At 47.4% G+C, this 18,917-nt stretch overlaps 1 protein-coding gene across 2 annotated transcripts in view; it reads right to left on the bottom strand.

Annotated features, from left to right (window-relative positions):
* The window catches only part of LOC144177812 (uncharacterized), a 204,672-nt gene that overhangs the window by 44,205 nt on the left and 141,550 nt on the right, over window positions 1-18,917 (bottom strand). Inside the window, exon 1 of one of the 2 annotated variants that reach the window (XM_077705396.1) lies at window positions 17,041-17,167. The exons of the other annotated variant lie outside the window; for it this stretch is intronic. Within the exon in view, the coding sequence (XP_077561522.1) occupies window positions 17,041-17,042 (2 nt within the window). The 5' untranslated portion in view covers window positions 17,043-17,167. Of the gene's footprint in view, window positions 1-17,040; window positions 17,168-18,917 lie in introns of those variants that run through there. 2 annotated transcript variants of the gene reach the window in all.

Here is an 18,917-nt window from a genome sequence, read left to right as displayed (position 1 = left end):
CAAGCAACGTCCCAGCTAACGTCCAACTTCCGCTTTATGCGCCAAGCTGCCGTTCTGCCGTACTCTGCATTTCCTTTGCGTTTGGGCGCGGGCACGGGAGCAGAAACGATGACTAATGTAGGTTCCATTTACACCCGCAAGTGACTGAACAGGAATATTAAACCACCGAAAGACAAATCAGTAAACACCCCATGTTATATAAATTATGCTTCGTATAGAAACACGCCGTGATTTTTTTCCCTTTATTTCAGACGCCACCGTCACCGGCAAGTGATAAACACAGTTGATAACTGTTCGAGTGATATTAGTAATGAAAGAGCGACGCTCGACACGACGCAATAGTCAAGGTCGTGGTCAAATGAATTGTGAACCGGAAAATGTGATTTAGAGCGTTAAAAATTAAATACATAAAGTTTCGCTGAGGTCAAATATTTGCGTCTTCGGGTATATTTAGAAAGGGTTATTTCAGTATACAATCGTCTTAACGGAGCCCGTCGGGTGTTCGTCTTACATAAATACGAGTATGGAAGTTTGTGAATTCTGACGGATTCTGGCTATAAATTGATCGATGAGAATGGTACACACTGCTCAACTTAGCCAACGTTTTTTTATTGAGTTTTTTTTCTGCAAAATAGTCCTTAATAACCAGACGAAGGTCGTAGTCACTGAGCAACAACAACGCAGTACTGCAGGTTGCACGAACAACTGACGGCCTCTGTCTCGTCCATACGAACGAGAGGAGCATTCCTGAGAGAGAGCGGTGACGCTATTCAAGTTCCTCAATCCACTTATAGGCAATAGCCTCGGGTTAGTGATACTGCGCTAACGTTCTTTTATGGGCGAAGCCCCTTATGAGCTCGGGCTGTCGGCGTCTCATGTCATCGTATTCTCATGTGGTCACGGTATTAAAACACCGAGGCACTCGTCCAACGCCTCGCGCTAGAACGTAACGTGCACTGAAAGAACACACCGGGACACTCGTTTTTCGTTCGTGCTTGCTTGCTTGCTTGCTTCTATTTCGCTCCGTACTCGCTTTAACTTTAAAATTTCGGGTTATTTTCTTGTTCTTTTTTTTTTTAATTTCACTTCTTCGTCTTCGTAATCGGAATGTTGCGTATGTCAGCTTGCGGCTTGTGGCAAGAGCAAGGCTTACAATATTTGAATACACTTATACGCTGCAAGCTTCGCCCTCCCCAGATTTCACATTAGTGGCGATGGCCCAGGTTTTTTTTTATTGTTGTTGTTATGCTCCGAGAGAAGCCTGACCATCTAACGGAAGGTGTAGATGGCTGAGCCCAAGGAGGTTAAAACAAGTTGCTGAGCCACGATTACCGAAGTTGCTTTGAATAACCAATTCTTGCGCAACTTTTTCTTTTATTCCGCACCCTAGATAAGGTTAAATCAGATCTTTTGTCTTCTTCCGGATATTTTTTGGACCGACAACGAAACAGAAATTCAGAATCATGATGACGTAGTGGACTGTCGACACCGTCAAGGTAGCAAGGCTTCTTCTGCTCTAACAGCAGAAATCTGAGCGCCGAAATTGACCGGATTGAGTGACAAGGATTAAGGGAAGACATTCCTGACGGGAAAAGGAGTACGCGCTGGCAAATGAGAATTCAAGAATTGGGAGAGCGTATCCACTGGAAACACCAACAAGCTTCTTCGCGTGAGGTGATGTGTTGCCCCAAGCACACCGTGCTTCTTCAGGAAGCGGCGCGAGTGGAATTCGTGATTAGCACTCGGACACTCCTCGCGCGGTAGCTCCACCTACCTCATGCCAGAGATCGAACTTTGTTGTAGCGTGCAATCACCGGCAGCGTTGGGAAAGGGGAAGGGGGAGGGAGGGGCTCACATTTACGCTGCGGCGACAACTCCAGCCACCGGCGCAGCACACCAACACCGGCACCTCGGCCCGCCGGGTACACCGAGAAAATAACCGTCCACCCGGAAGAAGGCCGCAGGTGTGCGCACAGGTCCGTGCGGCCAGGAAGTCATCCGCAAGAAGCAATTTCCGCCGGAGCCCGCGATTTTCAGCCGCCGTTTCCATCGACCACGCGTTAGCCCGGTGCTGTGCGCGGTTTCGGTGCGCCGTAGCGGGCTATACGCTTCTCACGTTTCGGCTTAGCTCTGCTTGCAGCGTTGCCCGAACTGCACCTCGGGGCGAGTTGAGGCAGGGAAACAACCAAAGCCAGCTATGGACGTGGGAGAATGTGATCTCATGCATAAGAAATACACTTTTTTTTTATTTCACGCCTCCGAGTCAATAAAACGAATGGAAGTAATATCGCACCTATCTTAAAAGGCATGCTGTTATGATGAAGAGGCACGGTTAATGTTTTCTTTCATTGAATATTTATTGAGAGTAGTACTTGAAGCAACGATTTTCGCAGAAGCGAGCGATAGAAATTCGTGTTGTTCCTGAGGAGGAAGGAGGAATAAACGTCTCCCTAAAGCAGTCATTCCTGGGAAGGAGTCCTCATTTCAGGACCCCTTGAGTCCGTCCGGCTTTTTGTGCTCTGTGCACAGCATTTAGTTTTTAACAGTTAATTGCACATTGATACTATTAGATGTGTCAAAGGTGATTTGTCTATAGCCTTCCAGCCAATAGGAGGTGAAAAAGTTGGAATTACATGACCAGCTCTAGGTGTACAGTGTGTTGCAACCATAAATGATCATGTTATACGTCGGCAGAGATGGCGATGGCAACGATCATGATGGTTGCTTGTGACGAAGCGGCACTGACGTCATTGAGACGTTCTCACGTCATGCCTAGCAATGCTGAATCAGCCACATCAAGTTCTGGTAAACAAAAAGAAATGTGCTGTCGATTAGAATACTTGAACAGCTCTTTCAAGCCCCGTAGCGGGCTCAGTTTCATCTGAATTATAACCACGTGCATGCGCTATAACATAGGAAAATTTTACGTATTTAGGTACGTGGGCCCCCACACACACAAAAGGTAGAGCCTGCCATCTCTACGCGTAAAGCAGGCATCGTAATAAGCTTAATTAAAGGCGACCAAAAAAAAAGTTCAAATCCTTTCCGCCAAACGACAACGGTTGAAACGCGAAGCTACCTTGCGTACGAAAATCAAACGGCGAAGTGCCGAAGTCAAAGCCGCTGCAATCAAAGTCAAAGCACCAACGATCAAAAAGCAAGCTAGCTGACATTCAAAGTCCAAGCGTCAGCGATCAAAGTGCAAACTGTTTGAGAGTCAAATTAGCGCCAACGATCAAAGTGCAAAGTAGCTGAGATTTAAAGTCAAAGTGTCAGCGATCAAAGTTCAAGCTGTTTGGGAGTCCAATAACAAACTCAGTTGACAGCAAACGAGTCCTTCACGTAAAAGCATGACCGCCCCAGCACCCCTCCCCCCCCCCCATTCCCATTGTCGACCACGTCTGAAGGGCGCAGTCGGATAGCCGTCGGCTTCATAACGCAAGGGACTCAGGTTCGAATCCGACAACGGGAAGCGTTTTTTTTTCTCTTGTGTCATCATTATCATCATCATCATCAGCATCGTCATCCTTCTCACATGCCCTGATTATTATTATTATTATTATTATTATTATTAGCCCTTCCGTGGTGAATTGCATGAAAAAATGATTCATGCAGAGCAGCAATGACTTGATGATGATGGCAGGAAATAGTAGCTTTGATTGCTTTTATCAGAACGTCCGTGGACTTCGCACAAAGTCAGCTGAATTCTTCTCAAATGTCGTTTCTTCTTGCTGGTTTCTTTCTTTTCTTCTTTTCATCTTCGTTTCTTCTTTTATATGCCGATGATGTAAAAATATTTAAATCTGTTTCCAACTCTGCCAGCTGTTCCGCTCTCCAGAGAGCAATCTCGTCCTTCTCGCATTGGTGCTCATGCAACAAACTCATCATTAATACATCTAAAACTAAGGTAATGACATACACAAGAAAGACTTACAACATCTTGCTTCCCTATAACATCAACGGTGAATTACTGCCACGTGTGGTAGAGGTTAATGACCTAGGCGTCACTTTCGACAGTAAACTGAGCTTCTCTCCACATATTCAGGTAATTACTCGTAGAGCTCTTCGATCGCTTGGCGTTGTCTGTCGCGTGCCCAAGGAGTTCAAGGAGCCGATTTCTCTTCTCAAGCTCTACACAACTATATGTCGTCCTCAGCTTGAATATGCATCTGTTCTGGAACAGCACGAGCAAAACAAACCGTAAGCTTGTAGAAAGGGTCCAAAATAAGTTCATATCTATCTTCAACCATCGCTTTGGCGATAGTAGTAATTATAACCCTGGATCGCCCTCTTCATTGACGCTATCATGCTTAACTTCCAGGCGGAACAAGGCTGATATTCTCTTCCTCTTTAAAATTATGCACGGCATAGTGTCTTGTGGTGAGCTGCTACAGCATGTTCGTCTTTATGTGCCGCAAAAGTGGACCAGGAAACACGATACCTTTTGCAACCCCAATTGTCTGCGTGTCTTGTGCCCTGTGTGCCGACTGCAATGCACGTACAATCGGTACTCGGATTACCTTGATATATTTAATGATTGCCCTACTCTGTTTCGCAAACATGTCTGTGAGTTTGTACTGGCGTAACTGCCAACTTTTCTTATTCTGCATTTGTCTTTTATCCTTGAGTTCATGCACTTAAATGACTTTCATTCCGTAACTTCAACATAAGCTATCCTTTCGTTTTTTTTTTGTATTTTGTATTTTATTTTGTTTTTGAAAGATGTGTACATTATGTTTCGTGTGTTTCTGTTTCCGTGCGCCAGCACAAAGGCCGACCCCGGCTGTTCCTGGGCACGCAAATAAATGATTGATTGATTGATTGATTGATTGATTGATTGATTGATTGATTATTATTATTATTATTATTATTATTATTATTATTATTATTATTATTATTATTATTATTATTATTATTATTATTATTATTATTATTATTGCTATTGGTCTCCCCTTTGAGGCGGGGTGATGACATGTCATCTTACCAAAAAGGACTAATATAATCATGTTTTACACTCTTGGTTTAATACTAGCGCTGCTTAGGGCAGGCACTAAAGCTTATTAGGCCCGTAATACTTTTTTTTCCCTGTTACAGGTGGTAACTGTCCTAGGCAATATTTCCCTCTCTGCTTTTCGTCCACCAGCACTCTAATCTTCTTTTCGTCCCCTCGACATCCTCGAAGTTAACTTCCTCTGTGATACCCTTAAATCATAGGGCTTCTGAAAGCCCAATATTCCCCTCATGTAGATTTGGATGGATACCCTCACATTCTAACACTATGTGCCGCATAGTTTCTGTTTCTTTTCCGCAGACCACGCATACCCCATCATTTTGTGATTACTTCCCCACAAAACTCTTAGTTCGCAGGCAACCTGCTCTAGCCTCAAAAAGCAAAGCACTGCCCTTGGAATCATCGTAGAAATTTTCCTTTCTGATGTTCAATTTCTCAGTCCTGTACATCTCTAACGACGTTTTACCTTCCATTTTTTTCCCTCCGTTTATTCGTTTCAATCTGCCTTGCCTCTTTTTTGGTTACCTTGGCTGTTTTGGATTCTCCACTGTTCTTTCCGTATTTCATCGTTAGCCTTCTAGTCTTTGTTAACCACTGCGTGTCCACGCTTTTCAAGTATAGATACCTAAATAGGTACCTAAAAAACCTCAAGTATAGGCTACCCTCCCAGTGTGTAAAGTTGGCTTTTCTGCAGTGCGTCTTGGTTACGATGCCGCTACCAGTGAGTCCAAGAAGGCTTTTTAGGGGCGAAGCTCCTTAAGGCGTGGGTCTGTCCATCCTCGACGTATGTATGTAGCCACCTCTAGTTTAGTTCTTAGATTGTTTACTAGATGGCGTGGCTACCTCTAGTTTAGTTCTTGGATTGTTTACTAGATGGCGGTACTTGTATATGATGAAAAGATGCGCTTGGATTGTTTACTAGATGGCGTGGCTACCTCTAGTTTAGTTCTTGGATTGTTTACTAGATGGCGGGGAGCGTTGTAATAAAATCCGTTCGCTGTTGGCGCGCGCTCGGAGTCGCCCGATGGATAAGGCTGCAGATGTGCGAGCCCGCGAGGCAGAAGCGCTCCGTGAAGCTGCGCGACGCCGCCGCCAAGATCCTGCCGTACGAGAGCGGGAGGCCGAAACGTGTCGTCTGGCTGCGCGACGACGCCGCCAAGATCCCAGCGTTCGAAAACGAGAGGCCCAAGCGTCACGGCAACGGCGCGAGGACCCTGCCGTACGCGAAGCGGCACGGCTGCGGCGCGAAGAGGATCGCCAAAACGTCAGAGAACGGGAAGCGGCGAGAAAGCGCGCGTATCGGCAGGCAGACCCCGATGCAGTGAGTGCTCGTGAGGCGTCTGCAAAACGCATCAGGCGAGCTCAGCCCCAAGATGCCGACGCGCGGTTTAAGCGAGACTTTCTAGACGTTACGTTCGGACACAGATGTAGTGGGCGAACTTTCACTGAAGAGTCACGGTTTTACCGATGATTTCCCCTCAGGAGCTTCGCCCACTCATCATCATTCACCCCGTGGATATGCTGTGAATTTTTTCTTCAGGGTACCGCCGACACTCCCCGTGAGGTTAGGCGAGTCGGCGGTTATTTTCTGAACATTGAAAATTTCCAACCACGGACTCGGGAAGGCGCGCAAACTCCGACTACAATTCAATTCCTGCAAGCTTCATTATTGCAGAAGTGGCTGCACTGCCGTTCCATGAAATTATCCAGGGTTCACTAGCCGGTCCACGAGACCGAGAACATTGTCACCGTTATATTCTTCCTCAGTTTCGGCAGTCCTTCGCATCAATATATCTGCAGTTCGTTTTCATGAGTGTAAGCTCCGGCCTACATTCATTCCACTTGCTCCCTTACTCTCCCCCCCTCACCTACCCCTCTTTCTCAAATCTAGCTTGGCTTTGGGCGAGTTGGTTCATATAGACTTGAAAATTCAGCTTGAACGAAAAGCCACAGCACGAAGAACAGCATTCTGTCCGTGTTTCCTTCCTGTGGTTTTTCCTTCAAGCTGAATTTTCAAGTCAAGTTCTCAAGTCTTTTTTGTTTTCGCGCGCAAGTCCAGAGAAGCGCTAAACACGCCCCATGCGCTCTAAAACTAGTTTGGTTGCAGTTTCGCCACAAGCCTAGGGCAGCAAAGCGGAACCCAGTTGGACTACCGGCGGCATCCACACGACAGCGCACCGTTGCGTTGAAGCCAAATACTACTACTGATTGCAAACAGGCCCGCAGCCGTAGTTGCAGGGAGCGGCGCGTGTTCTGGCCAATCACGTAAGTCTCCAAAGCGGCGACGGGATTACCAGCGCTCCAAATCCCAAATCCCCTCGACGAAGAGTTCGCACCTCAAACAAAGAGGACGGAAACAGAAGGGCGGGTGAATAAAAGGGACGGGGAGGAAGCCTTCACGAGCCAGTCGCGATACAGCAGCATGCCCGGCGCAGTCATCCCCATGATCCCGAGGGAAAACAAATTACGGAGCGAGGGGTCGGGCGAAAATGCGACGGAGCCGGAATCAAACCCACGTATACAGCCGCGGAGTTTTCCCGGGGCTTTTAGAGGCAGCGTGGACGAGGAACGGATAGACTCAGTCGCTGCGCATCACCTGATAGGCGAGCCCCCTGTACCCGTTTCGCCAAGTGTACTTTAGTAGTGTGCCGTGCTTTCTTCCTCGCACGTGTGCGTACTTCCGTCGAGCTGGCAGCCAGGTCCCATTATTAGGTGCCATGAAAAGCCCCGCTCGGCTTATTGTGTCTATCTCGTAGCGCAAACGGATGCAACGGCTGAAAATACGCCAGCGGAATCACGAACACGTGCGTGGAAAGGATTGACGCTGAGAGTGCTACTGAGTGGAGAGCAATTAATAAGGCTGGGGACGCGTTTTGTATGTCTACGGGCAACTAAATACCTGACATGACTTTCGAGTAGGGCTTTAATGACGCAGGAAGGAGGCGCCCATATAAAACAAACGCGCGTGCACCGGTGAGGTATTCGGTATTTTGGTTAGCGTAAACGTTTGAGTCAGAGTGCCAGCAATCTTCTTGTGTCAACTTTGAATGTCTGCAGGGTTGCCTGGCCTTTGTACTGTCGGATATAATTCGGGTTTAATGGATGACTCCGGGTTAATATTTGTAAGAAGGTGATGAGCTTGTCGCGGAATCTGTGTGCGGAAGATTTAAATGTGGATGCATTTACGCTGCCAGTTTTAGCGACAGCTAAATGTCCGTCCGTCCGTAGTCTGGCTTCCTCTCCCCACCCACACGCAGCCCAGCCGGAACTGCAGAAAGGGAGGATGGAGAGCGGGAATGATGAGGATGCATTCTACTCCCAGTACTTCCTACATTTAACGCAACTTTCTCTCCACATCGCCTGGCTGTGCGCAGCAGTCCCTCCCCTGATGGTTGGAGGTGGTGTTCGGGCTGACGAGTCAAGGACTGTCGGCCCACTCGCTCTTACGCACTTCTTCTCAACCACTGTGCGGCGCACCATCTCTCTGTTCTGTGCTTCCTGTGCCCACAACACCCGTCCAAGCGCAACAAAGTGGAATAGACGTGTTTTCAATCAATCAATCAATCAATCAATCAATCAATCAATCAATCAATCAATCAATTGCCGGAACACCACCTCGCCCATGGATGTCATCGTCTTAAGGAACAATCTAAAGCCACCCAGTCGCTTTGCTAAGGATTTCGAAGAACTCCTGGTCATTTTCTTAAAGCCAAAGCTTTCTTAAAGCCAAAGCTTTCTCAATGAGACCAATGGTGTCTTTAAAAAAACTAAAGCATTTTCCCCTATACCGATTCGTCGATTGAAAAGCTCCAATAAGAACGCTGGACACACGGCGCATGCACAAAACCGGGCTTCCATTGTGTCAAAACGGTTACTTGAAAGTCGTGAAAAAGGAACGGTTCTAGATAAGACAATACACGCATCGATCATGATGAGGGAGTACAGTTTATCTCGTTTATCACGTATTGGTATACATTTAGATTGTTCGTAGATGCGCTCACATAGTGCGCCAAAAATCATCGCATGGGTTCATTCTTCGTTCAGGAATAGGGTCTTTAAAGAGGTCCGACGATTGATTGCACGCATTTTCAGCGAGCGAGGGTTGGTTGCCCTTTTAGCGTAGGTTTTGACGCAGTTTTGATGCGAGAAAGCCTTCGCGCTTCTCTCAATCAACTTTGTTCAGGAAGGGATGGTAATGTTTTATCCTCGTACTGTAATAAGCGCTGCCGTGGGAGCAGGTCGAAGCTACCGATACCATCTAATAAGCAGCGGTAGGTACCAGTTAGGCAACATTTTCCTTTTGTGAGCATTACACCCTGCGAAAACATTCACACAGAACTTCTCTTTCGCAAGCTCGTCTCACGCTCCCGTTTTCAGAAGCCAGACTATCAGCGTGGCTAAAAACCGAGAAGAGGCAACCAAGCAATAAACAAGAATAAGGCAGAGAGGACATCGATACAGTGCTGGCCGACCTACAGAAAAGGGACGAAGCCGGGCAAAAAAGACCGTGCAAATGGCGCGAGGCAAACGAGCGTCTCCAGGGAACATGCTGCTCGCGTGGTCCGCGCAGCTGACGAGATGAGCGGGCACGCCTCCATGGCAAGACCCGTAGAGACTGCGCCTATGGGGAATCTGCCGTGATGTCGAGCGGGCAGCAGGGGCAGCCGTAGTGCGGGCCTGTCTGGCTCCTGCACCCCTTTCGACATCACCGCCACCGGCGTGTGGGGCGAAACGCCGTAGTCGCCCGGGCATTTCTACTGACGTTTGCGGAAGGGCGCCAAATTTGTTCTCATCCCTCTACTGCGCATAGCGTGTCCGCATCATTAGAAGCAGAGAAGCGATGCGAAGGGGAAAAACTTGGAGGCAAGAATGGGGCAAGAAGAGGAGGAGGGACCCGTATAGTAGTGCCATGGCGCTTACTCATTGGCCCTGCCAGGGCGATGGCCTAGGGTGGTTGAAACATCAATGTAGTAAATTAATGTTGATAACTCTGGTTCCTATGTGAAAGCGTGGCAGAAGTAAGCTGAATGTGCACGAAAACTGCTCACAACCAGGGCCGTACCCAGAGAAGGGGGGGGGGGGGGGGAGGGGGGTTCGAACTCTTCCCGAAATCTTTTCCAGGCAGCGCGTAAGCAATACTTACTTTTGCTTTCGGCAAAACTACCCCCTTCCCGAAACCCATAATCCCTTCCGAAAAACATTCTGGCTACGGCTCTGCTCACAACGTATCCGTTTGCAACGAGTTTGTCGCCGAAAGGACGTTTCAGGACTTCCTAAAACGACACCTTTCCCTCTCCATTATCCACTGCCCTCCCAACCTCCGCTCTCCACTCTTGTTCACTCTCCCTCTTCCTATGTTGGAGCTGCATCGCTCACGCGTCAACACCACCACGAAATTTCAAGCGAGTAGTTTGAGAATGATCCACGTTAAAGCCCATCAGTTTTCTATAAATATAGGGAGAGATAGCTTCGGATAGCTACAGTTAATCCCGAAACAACAACAAAAAGAACTGAGCTTCCTATACCTTAGCTTCCATTTTATTTATTTTGCGTTTGGTATGAGGATTTAGTACGTTAGCTGCGCATTTTCGTCATTCTTTCAGTTCTCTTTCGTTTCCTTTTTATAAGGGCAGCGTTACGACCGGATCGCACAATTGAGACAAACGCCGACCGTCAGGACCGCACCATCGAACGAGGCGGCGGCCACGCGGGCCCACATATACGGTCAGGCTATTCGACTTTTTGCGGGAGTACGTTTCGATACGGACTGCTACGCAACGGAACAATAGGCGGGTGCGGAATGCGGGGGAAAAGAAAAGAGCCGATGCGGTCGGTCCCCGAACGGCCGCGATCACAAAGCACGGCAAAGTTAGCACGCACGATGCCGCGCGCAAGACTCCGGCCATCACGGCGGGCTTTACGGCTCCTCTTCGGCCAGGTGCAACAACGCGCAGCTGTAAAACCCCGCGAGGAAGGAGGGAAGCCCGACAGTGACCACGAGGGCCGCTTCGTCACCACCCAAACATAAAAACCACTTCTTCATGAATACCACAAAGCGAACAAGGCCAAATTTGATTGCGGTTTACGAAACCCTTCAGTGATAATCGCGAGCTTTTAGAGAGCAACTAATAGCTCGTGGCTTGTTGAAGAGTAGACTGCAACGAATCAAGCTCCAGGCCTTCTGTTCTGGGGGGCGGACGCCTCCCTCGTCTTAACGGCACGCGGGGGGTTATCGAGCGGCCGTCGTAAAAACGCCAAGTGGGGAACGCCTATAAATGAACGTACGCGATGGTGGGGAGGACAAAAGCGTCGAATGGCCCTACTCGTTTGTAGATAGTTGCCTTTTTGAGAACAGTAGCGTCCTTGGCCGTCCATCCGCTCCCATTGGTCGCATGCTGGCATAGATGCTTCAATACGGGGGCCGATGATCTCCCTCGTATGCCAACGGGGAACGGATCCAGCTGGACTTAGCAGGAGCATTTCCCAATTTCCGAGTCGGTAATAATGTGTCACCGGAAGGAAAACGATTTTATACGGCGTGCGTTGCAAATCGCTGGCTGATTTTGGTTTCAAAATGAAGGAAACAAGAAGACAGCCATTCGTATTCGTAGCAAAACATTACAATAATGCAGTGATAAGTAATTAGGTGAACAGTGGCGGGACATTGAAGAGCCTGTTGAGCAAACCAACAACTCAAGTATAGCTACTAACATTACATATTAGGGACACAGGGATAGATTTTTCACCTGTAGCAAGAATACTCGTAGAGCCTTTTAGGCTGTGTTCGTGCTTTCTAATCTGAAGTCAAAGACCCCGCGCTAAGGTTCACGTTGACCGGATGTCCCTTTGGTGCTAAAACCTCAGCTCTACTTTTATCTTCTGTCAAGAGCACTTCGAAGCTTGAAATTAGGTTTTGAAAGCCATTGAAGGTGGTATTCATTTTCTGGAAGCGCTTAAACTGACAAAAGGACTATGGCTCCTGTGTGGCTCACGTGGGCTTCACATAATAGCCGGTTTTACAGCCCCGCCCCCCTTCCTATCTCAATCGTGTTCAATGTTGACCCACTAAAACACTCTGCGGCAAAGTGTTTCGCGAATGCTCAGTGGCTCCGAATTTAACGTTGCCTTGGAAAAGAGATCTTGCAAAAATAAGAAAGAAGATAGCTTGGATGAAAGTAACCGGGCAATTGGCCGCTAAAATGACGTTATAGTTAGGCCGAGTTTCATTTACTTGCCATAATCAGTTAGTTTACCGCGTAGTTTTCAAGCATTTCAGAGTTCCTGTCAGCTGCCAGTACATGGTCTTTTGTAAGAGGAGCATGGTTGCCGAAAATGACATCAACTGGTATTTTATCAGAACTAACCAGAAACAAACAATATGTACATAAACGCTAAGACGACTATATCGTTACTCCGAGTTTTATTTGCTGGGTATAACCGGTTAGTTCATCGTGGAGCTATAAATATTTAGGCATACCCGTCTGCTTCCAATGCCCGGGCTTGTACGAAATTAGTATGATTGAATAAAACGGCTGTAATTCATATTATATCGCTGACTACCCGGAAAATATTGCATGACGTTCAACTGCCACAAACAACTGCATAAACCGTGGGTTGTTTTATTTCAGCAGGCATCATGGGTAACTCTCAGTCGCAGTTTTAATGCAGACAACATTAGTCAAGCACCGCTCCTGGATCATGCCAGCAGCATCCCAAAGCCACCATGAAACGGACAGCCTCGCATTTGTCCGCGTATAAAACTGTAGTTCTTCAAAGTTTTATGAGGCTAAGTAACTGAGGGGTGTGCAACATTTCAAATTACCAAGAGTCGTGTTTTGTTTCTTGTGCTAGTTCGGACCGTGCCCGGGTAAATCGTGTTTTGTGTCATTTGTATCGGCTGGCTTCTCTGCCTAACCATGTTCACGCCATGGATTAAGGCAACTTATTTTGTTCGGTGCTTGGCGCAGACAAGCCTGCGTACTAGAGACGTGAATAAAAAATGCGCATGCGCCAAACGCATGTGTGTGTACAACTAGGAGCGTGCACAGGCTAACTGGCCAACCCTTTGAACAGGCGGTGCATAGACGAGTGCAGGGTAAATAAAAAAAATGTGGTTGATCCTTCTTTCACAGGAATCGGTAAAACACAAAAGTGAAACGTGCTTTCACAGTAGCATTTGAATGTTTATTGTGCATCAAATATGAACTTGCACATCGCTATTTATATTTCGTCGGTATGGCACCGTTAGACGCATCAACATTAGACACTGGATTGCACGCGCCGGATCATTGCGCAAATCCGATTGAAACCCCAGGCGCTCGGAAACCGTGCAAACGAAACCTAACGGGTTGTCAGCGAATCGTTTGGTGAAGTCACAGTACGCTACAGCGAAAGGAGCAAGATTTGCGGGTCGCCAACAGTCTAGTGGGTGTGCTTGGCGAGCGACGTTCTGCTGGTGGGTCGCTTAGGTAAAGGTGCGACCACATTGGTCCTGCTCCGTGGCGTGTACGCCAAACGCTTGCGTTGCGACGAGCTCAGCTTGTGGAAGGCGAGAGGCGGAGTTCGTAGCTCGGTTCACAGAGTTCGGTGGATGGATAAACATACTAGCTTGCGCTGCTATACGCTGCCCTGCCAAGGCGCCAACTATTGGTTCTCGTTAGCGTCACGACGCACTACTTCGCGTCACCTCTCCTAGACGGCAGCACCATCTGAATGGACAAGTGAGAGGGAAGGACATAAGGCGCGTTCGTACAGCCAGTCGCGCTGGACTTCATGGCCTAGTTGGCAGCGCGTTTCACACCTCCCGTTGCGGTCGGAGTGATCGTGGGGTCGAATCCTAGCGCTGCCAGGTCAATTTAAATTGTTCAGGTGATGTCATTTCCGTTTGGATATGAAGTCGGTGAGGTTTGTGTACCGCGGCATAAAACACTTTCGTGTTGAAAAAGTTTGTCCAACGGTAAATACAAGCTTAAAAAAAACGGAACTGAATTCGAAAACGAAAGCCCCAGAAATTTTTACAAATTCTTGCACAAGCTACAAAGATGTGCCAAATTCTGAGCATTGTCTACTAATGAGTAAGCATGTATACGCTGCTTATCTTCTGCTTAAGTTATTTTTGTACATACGAATAATGTACAATTACACTCTTATAATGATATAATGCTTTAACTTCACCAATTATCTATTTTTATGCGGACAGAGGGCAATGCCGAGTTGGTACTTTTTCAGTTTTTTTTAATTCGCATTTTTTTTTCAGATTTCTTATTTTAGTCTCACTGTTGTGATGGCGGTGTATAAGACCGACATTTTAATTTGGTTCATTTATTTTTATTTTTATTCCATTAAAACTCTTGGTTCCTTAAAATTTGTTCAATTACAACGATCACAAGTGTTACCTTCGGATATCATGCATTTTTGGGTAGATGAATAGCAGTTGGCAAAGAATTCTTACGCATTAACAGGCCCCGCAGGGAGCTGCGGGATGTAATTGCACAGATATATATAAGGTACTCATGCGTTACTAGCGAGAGAAAATTAACTTGTTTATTGAGAGAAATCAAGCCTTGGCGATGGGCGCAAACGGCGACTGCCTTCATTCCGCGATCACACAAGCAGCCATCGAGAGAGATACACTACAGAGAGGTAAAGGGTAACGTTTATTGTCTCCGTGTTTTCTTCTTCCTCCGTACGAAATCGCTACCCGGATCATAAAAGATCGCAGGCGATGCTCAGATGCCGTACGGCTGCATCATAAATACGAGGACGACGACGAACAATGCGCACTCACGTTCCACGTGCCACGCGCGACGACGCGTGGGTGAAGCAGCCGGAACTCTTTTTCCCCGCAGCGACCACGTACGAAGTTCCGGCTTAGCTTTACCTTGTTTGTTTACACTAAAGCCTGCATCGCTGCTCCTGCGCTCCTGGGTACCGTAGACGCAGCTACGACGGGCACGGATTCAGATAGCGTTTAACGGCAGTGCGCGGTGAGCAGCAAACAAACGGCCATATTGTTTACGCCTGGCGGGCGTCGACGCGACGGTGTTAAAATGCACTCGCAACAGCATAACGTCTCACCTTCGCCGCCTACAAGGAACCGTAAATCGCCGTTAACGTAAAGAACTCGGGGCAGGTATAAACTGAGTTCGCTATAGGCGGTATTTCGTTAAATGCGGGCGAACATTCCTCTATCTGCACTGCAGTGGGGGCCGTGACAAAATCCATGTAAAGCGGGAACTCCAATAAAGCGATATAGTTTTAACCAGGGTGAAAATGGGGGAGGGGGGAGGGGGGGGGTTAGAAAGATACCATTTCTCTTCTAAACCGGCTGCCATTGCTCTGTCCAAAAAAAAAAAGCGAAGTAACGAGGAGAAGCTTTTCATCTGTCGTGGAGGCAAAAAGGTGGTTAAATTTTTCTTTTTCTTTTTTCAGTTGGGCGAGGTGGCAAATCTCAGCCGCACAGCGGCTAAGTCATTATGTTGCTTAGCGCGAGTTTGTGGGTTCGACTCCCGGCCGTGGAGGTCGTGTTCTGGACGGACGGGAACGTAAAAACGCCCAAATGTGCACGTTGACGAACCCCACGGAATGGTAATCAGTACGCACTAAGCACGACGCACCTCGTAGCCCAGGTACATGTCTCCGTTATAAAACTGCGTTTGCCGCATGCACAGGCTACATATGGACGGTGTGTGTCATGCGAACATAGCGTTACAGATGCGAACACGCGCGCACGGCTTTAGAAACATACCAGTCGGCGTTTTTTCTCTTTGTAAGTTAGAGCGGAATGCTTTAGAATTTTTTATGATCGTTCACCGCACGCGCTATTTCAACGAGAACGACGCCGCTCTGACAGGCATAATACAAGCGGTTCGCGCAAATGCGCACCGCCGTTGAAAATGTGTCAGGGCTGCGGGGTGGCGGGAAGGTTGGGAAACGAAAAACGGTTGATGTGCGCGAGATGTTGCGCGGGTGGGGCGTTCTGTTCCGTGAAAGTAACCGACAAATGTCTATCAAGAGAGTTAGCTACAAGCTACTAATTTGACGCGGTTGACGGATCGACGCTCTCCTAATGGGATTCTCACAGCCTAGTGTGGCTGACGGATGACGTAGAACATTAGGAATGAGAGGCAGCGTGTACATGAAGAGAAAACACTGAAGCGACCGATTATATACACGATCATTCCGCGTGTGTTTAATTACCGCAGGTGGTAATAATATGCAGTCGTATCTACTACGGCGCATTCTATCGCCCACATACGGCTTCGCCGAATTCAACACCAACTGGAACAAAATTAACGATTCCTATTTTGGAGCTCAAGTTCACTGGGTCGACGCCTTATTACGGCCTCCGAGCCTCTACACGCTGGAAAAGCTAAAATTAAGGGGAGAAAAAAAAATGAAAAGAAGAAACATGCCAGTACTTTTTATGCCCGTTAAAATAAATGCATCTGAAATTAATCCCAAAATATCCGCTTCGGCTTCAGGAGTCCAGGAACTCACCAATATTTACATCTACCCGCCACGGTTACTGGCTGGCTAAGGCGTGGTGCTGCTGAGCGCAAGGACGCGGGTTCGATTCCTGGCAGGGGCGGCCGCTTTTTTGATGGAGGCGAAAATCAAAAAACGCCCGTGTGTACGAGATTTCGGCGCACGTTAAAGATCCCCAGGTGGTAAAAATTAATCCACTCGGCGCGCCTAATCCCCGGTGTAGCATCGGCGTGTTCAACCCCCATAATCATAATCATCGATATTGATATTTTGTGGGCGTTATGGCCAAAGCTCTTCCGGAGTTTTAGCACTAGCAAAAAAAAAAAAACGTCGGATAAATTTTTGTTTTGTTTGAAAAAATAATAGTCGCGAATGGAACCCCTAACCTCACGCTCGACTGGTCAGCGACCGATCCCCCGTGTGCCTGATCGAGCAATTCCATTAACGTCCCAGCACTCCTCCGAAGCGCTATTGAGTGTTGGATTGCATTTCACCCTCGTACACACAAACAATCGTTTTCAATGGAACGTATACACACTCACATTGCCGGCGGCGCAGAGGGGTCCGTCCAACGCTGCGGCGGCGGCGTATTCGCTGACCGCACGTGTCTTGTGGGCGCAAAGTGTTATTGTCCCGCTAAGCACGTGGACACGCCAAAGGCGCGGAGGAGCAAAAAATGGCGAACGCGTTCCCGTTTTTTCCAGGCGCGCAGCTGATATGACGCCGGTGACGCGGCAGTGCACGCGTTGCAGCTGTGTTCTCGCAGGAGGACAGACGGCGTCGCGCGATTCCCGCAGCGAAAACAGAAGAAAAAAAGAATCTCGCAATTTATAAAGCAGCTTCGACGGCGACGGTAGGCGTGCCGCGAAAGTTGCAGGCGCCATGTATGCTTGTCAGAATGTCCCTCCGCGTTCGAGTCGTCACCTGTGTGTGCTCCGTTTTCGCTAAGTAAGAATGGAGGAGGCTGTTCCCGCACAGTCGGCGATAAATGTGCGTAGCCCTGTCACGTACAGTCGTCCGTTGTCTTAGCTGGAGCAACGCCGTAGCAACGTCGACTCCTGCTTTGGCGTAAGATTATTTAGCCACAACTGCTGCATGTCTTTCATGAATAATGGGGCACTTAAATCCTCGACATTTATTTGAACAGTTTATCGACCCAAATTTGGAAATATTCCACGCTAATATTGAATTTGATGTTTCAGCTAAGCTTGTGGACGACTGTACACGGCGCTAGATGTCGCTCACTTTCAATAGGCCCGTGAGTTGGGCGAGTTGGCGAATATTCATCATTAACAAAGAGAGAAAACACGAGACGCAAAAAGGAAGTAAGGGACAGGACAGCACTACTTCACGGTTGCATCCCTATGTGTGTCGTCGTTTGTGAGCTCATTGTTAATGGTGAGAGTCGCTTTGGTAAAGCGGGACTTTTTTTATTTGCGTCGTTGCATTTTTCTCACTGAGGCAGTTTATCATGCGCCTGTACGCTAGCAACTGCAATGAGTTTGTTGACCTCCTATCTGTGGCAGCATTGCGTAATTCGCAGTTTAAAAGTCGTAATTATTATTCGACCGTTCAGCGGACGTTGGTGTGTTAGTGTATTTGTAACTCGTGGACGAAAGAAAAAGAAATAAACACTAGGCGCTTTTAGCATCTGCGTTCAGAACTACTACGTTGATACCACGCTGGCATGCACTACGTCATAACATTTTTGTAGTTTGAGCATATACGAATATAGAGTGAGTACAAACAGTGGTTAAAATAGAATTGCGTGCAGGCCAATAGTGTACCAGTAGTGTACCCAGCAAAGGTGTACCTGGGCAGTATAATTTTGTTTCATGTACCGAGAGTAGAAGTCGACTGGGAAACTTGAAACTAGGCGTTGTGCATTTCATGCTCGAATGATGGATAATTTTTCGTGCGTTGCTAGTATTGGCCTCTTTATTCCTCAGATATTATTTAGCGACTGGTAGTTCAGGTTGAAGAATTCTAGGCAGCCTGGATGGATCCACAACCCTTAAAAAATGGCAGCCCTGATTACGCAAACGCTGTTTGTGTGCTAAAAAAAATTAAACACTGTTTATTTCACATCTTGAAGGTTTGACCAATGAAAACAAAGCCTGCTTTGTTTTTTTCTGTTTGCCCAGATCAGCGTGTCAGTTCAGCTTTTTATATTAGCTCGTTTGCAAGGAATGGACGTTTAAGCTAACACTAATTAACCGTTATTTTCTTTTTAACAACACCGAGCTCAGCGCAAGCTGTTGAACAAAATGTAAAGTCATTGCAAAATCGCGCTACTTGAGCAAGTGTTATACAGCCGTCGAAACCCGACGAAGTGATTCACCAAGTAACAAATTGTTGGTTGTCACCGCGACTGCACAATGAAAACATTGTTGCCCAAACAAGAAAAAAAAAAAAGCAA

This window comes from Haemaphysalis longicornis, unplaced genomic scaffold (genome assembly GCF_048455015.1).
Source record: "Haemaphysalis longicornis isolate Haplotype H1 unplaced genomic scaffold, Haemaphysalis longicornis Haplotype H1 scaffold_31, whole genome shotgun sequence".
NCBI lineage: Eukaryota > Metazoa > Arthropoda > Arachnida > Ixodida > Ixodidae > Haemaphysalis > Haemaphysalis longicornis.
This window is presented reverse-complemented; position numbering and strand designations above follow the sequence as displayed.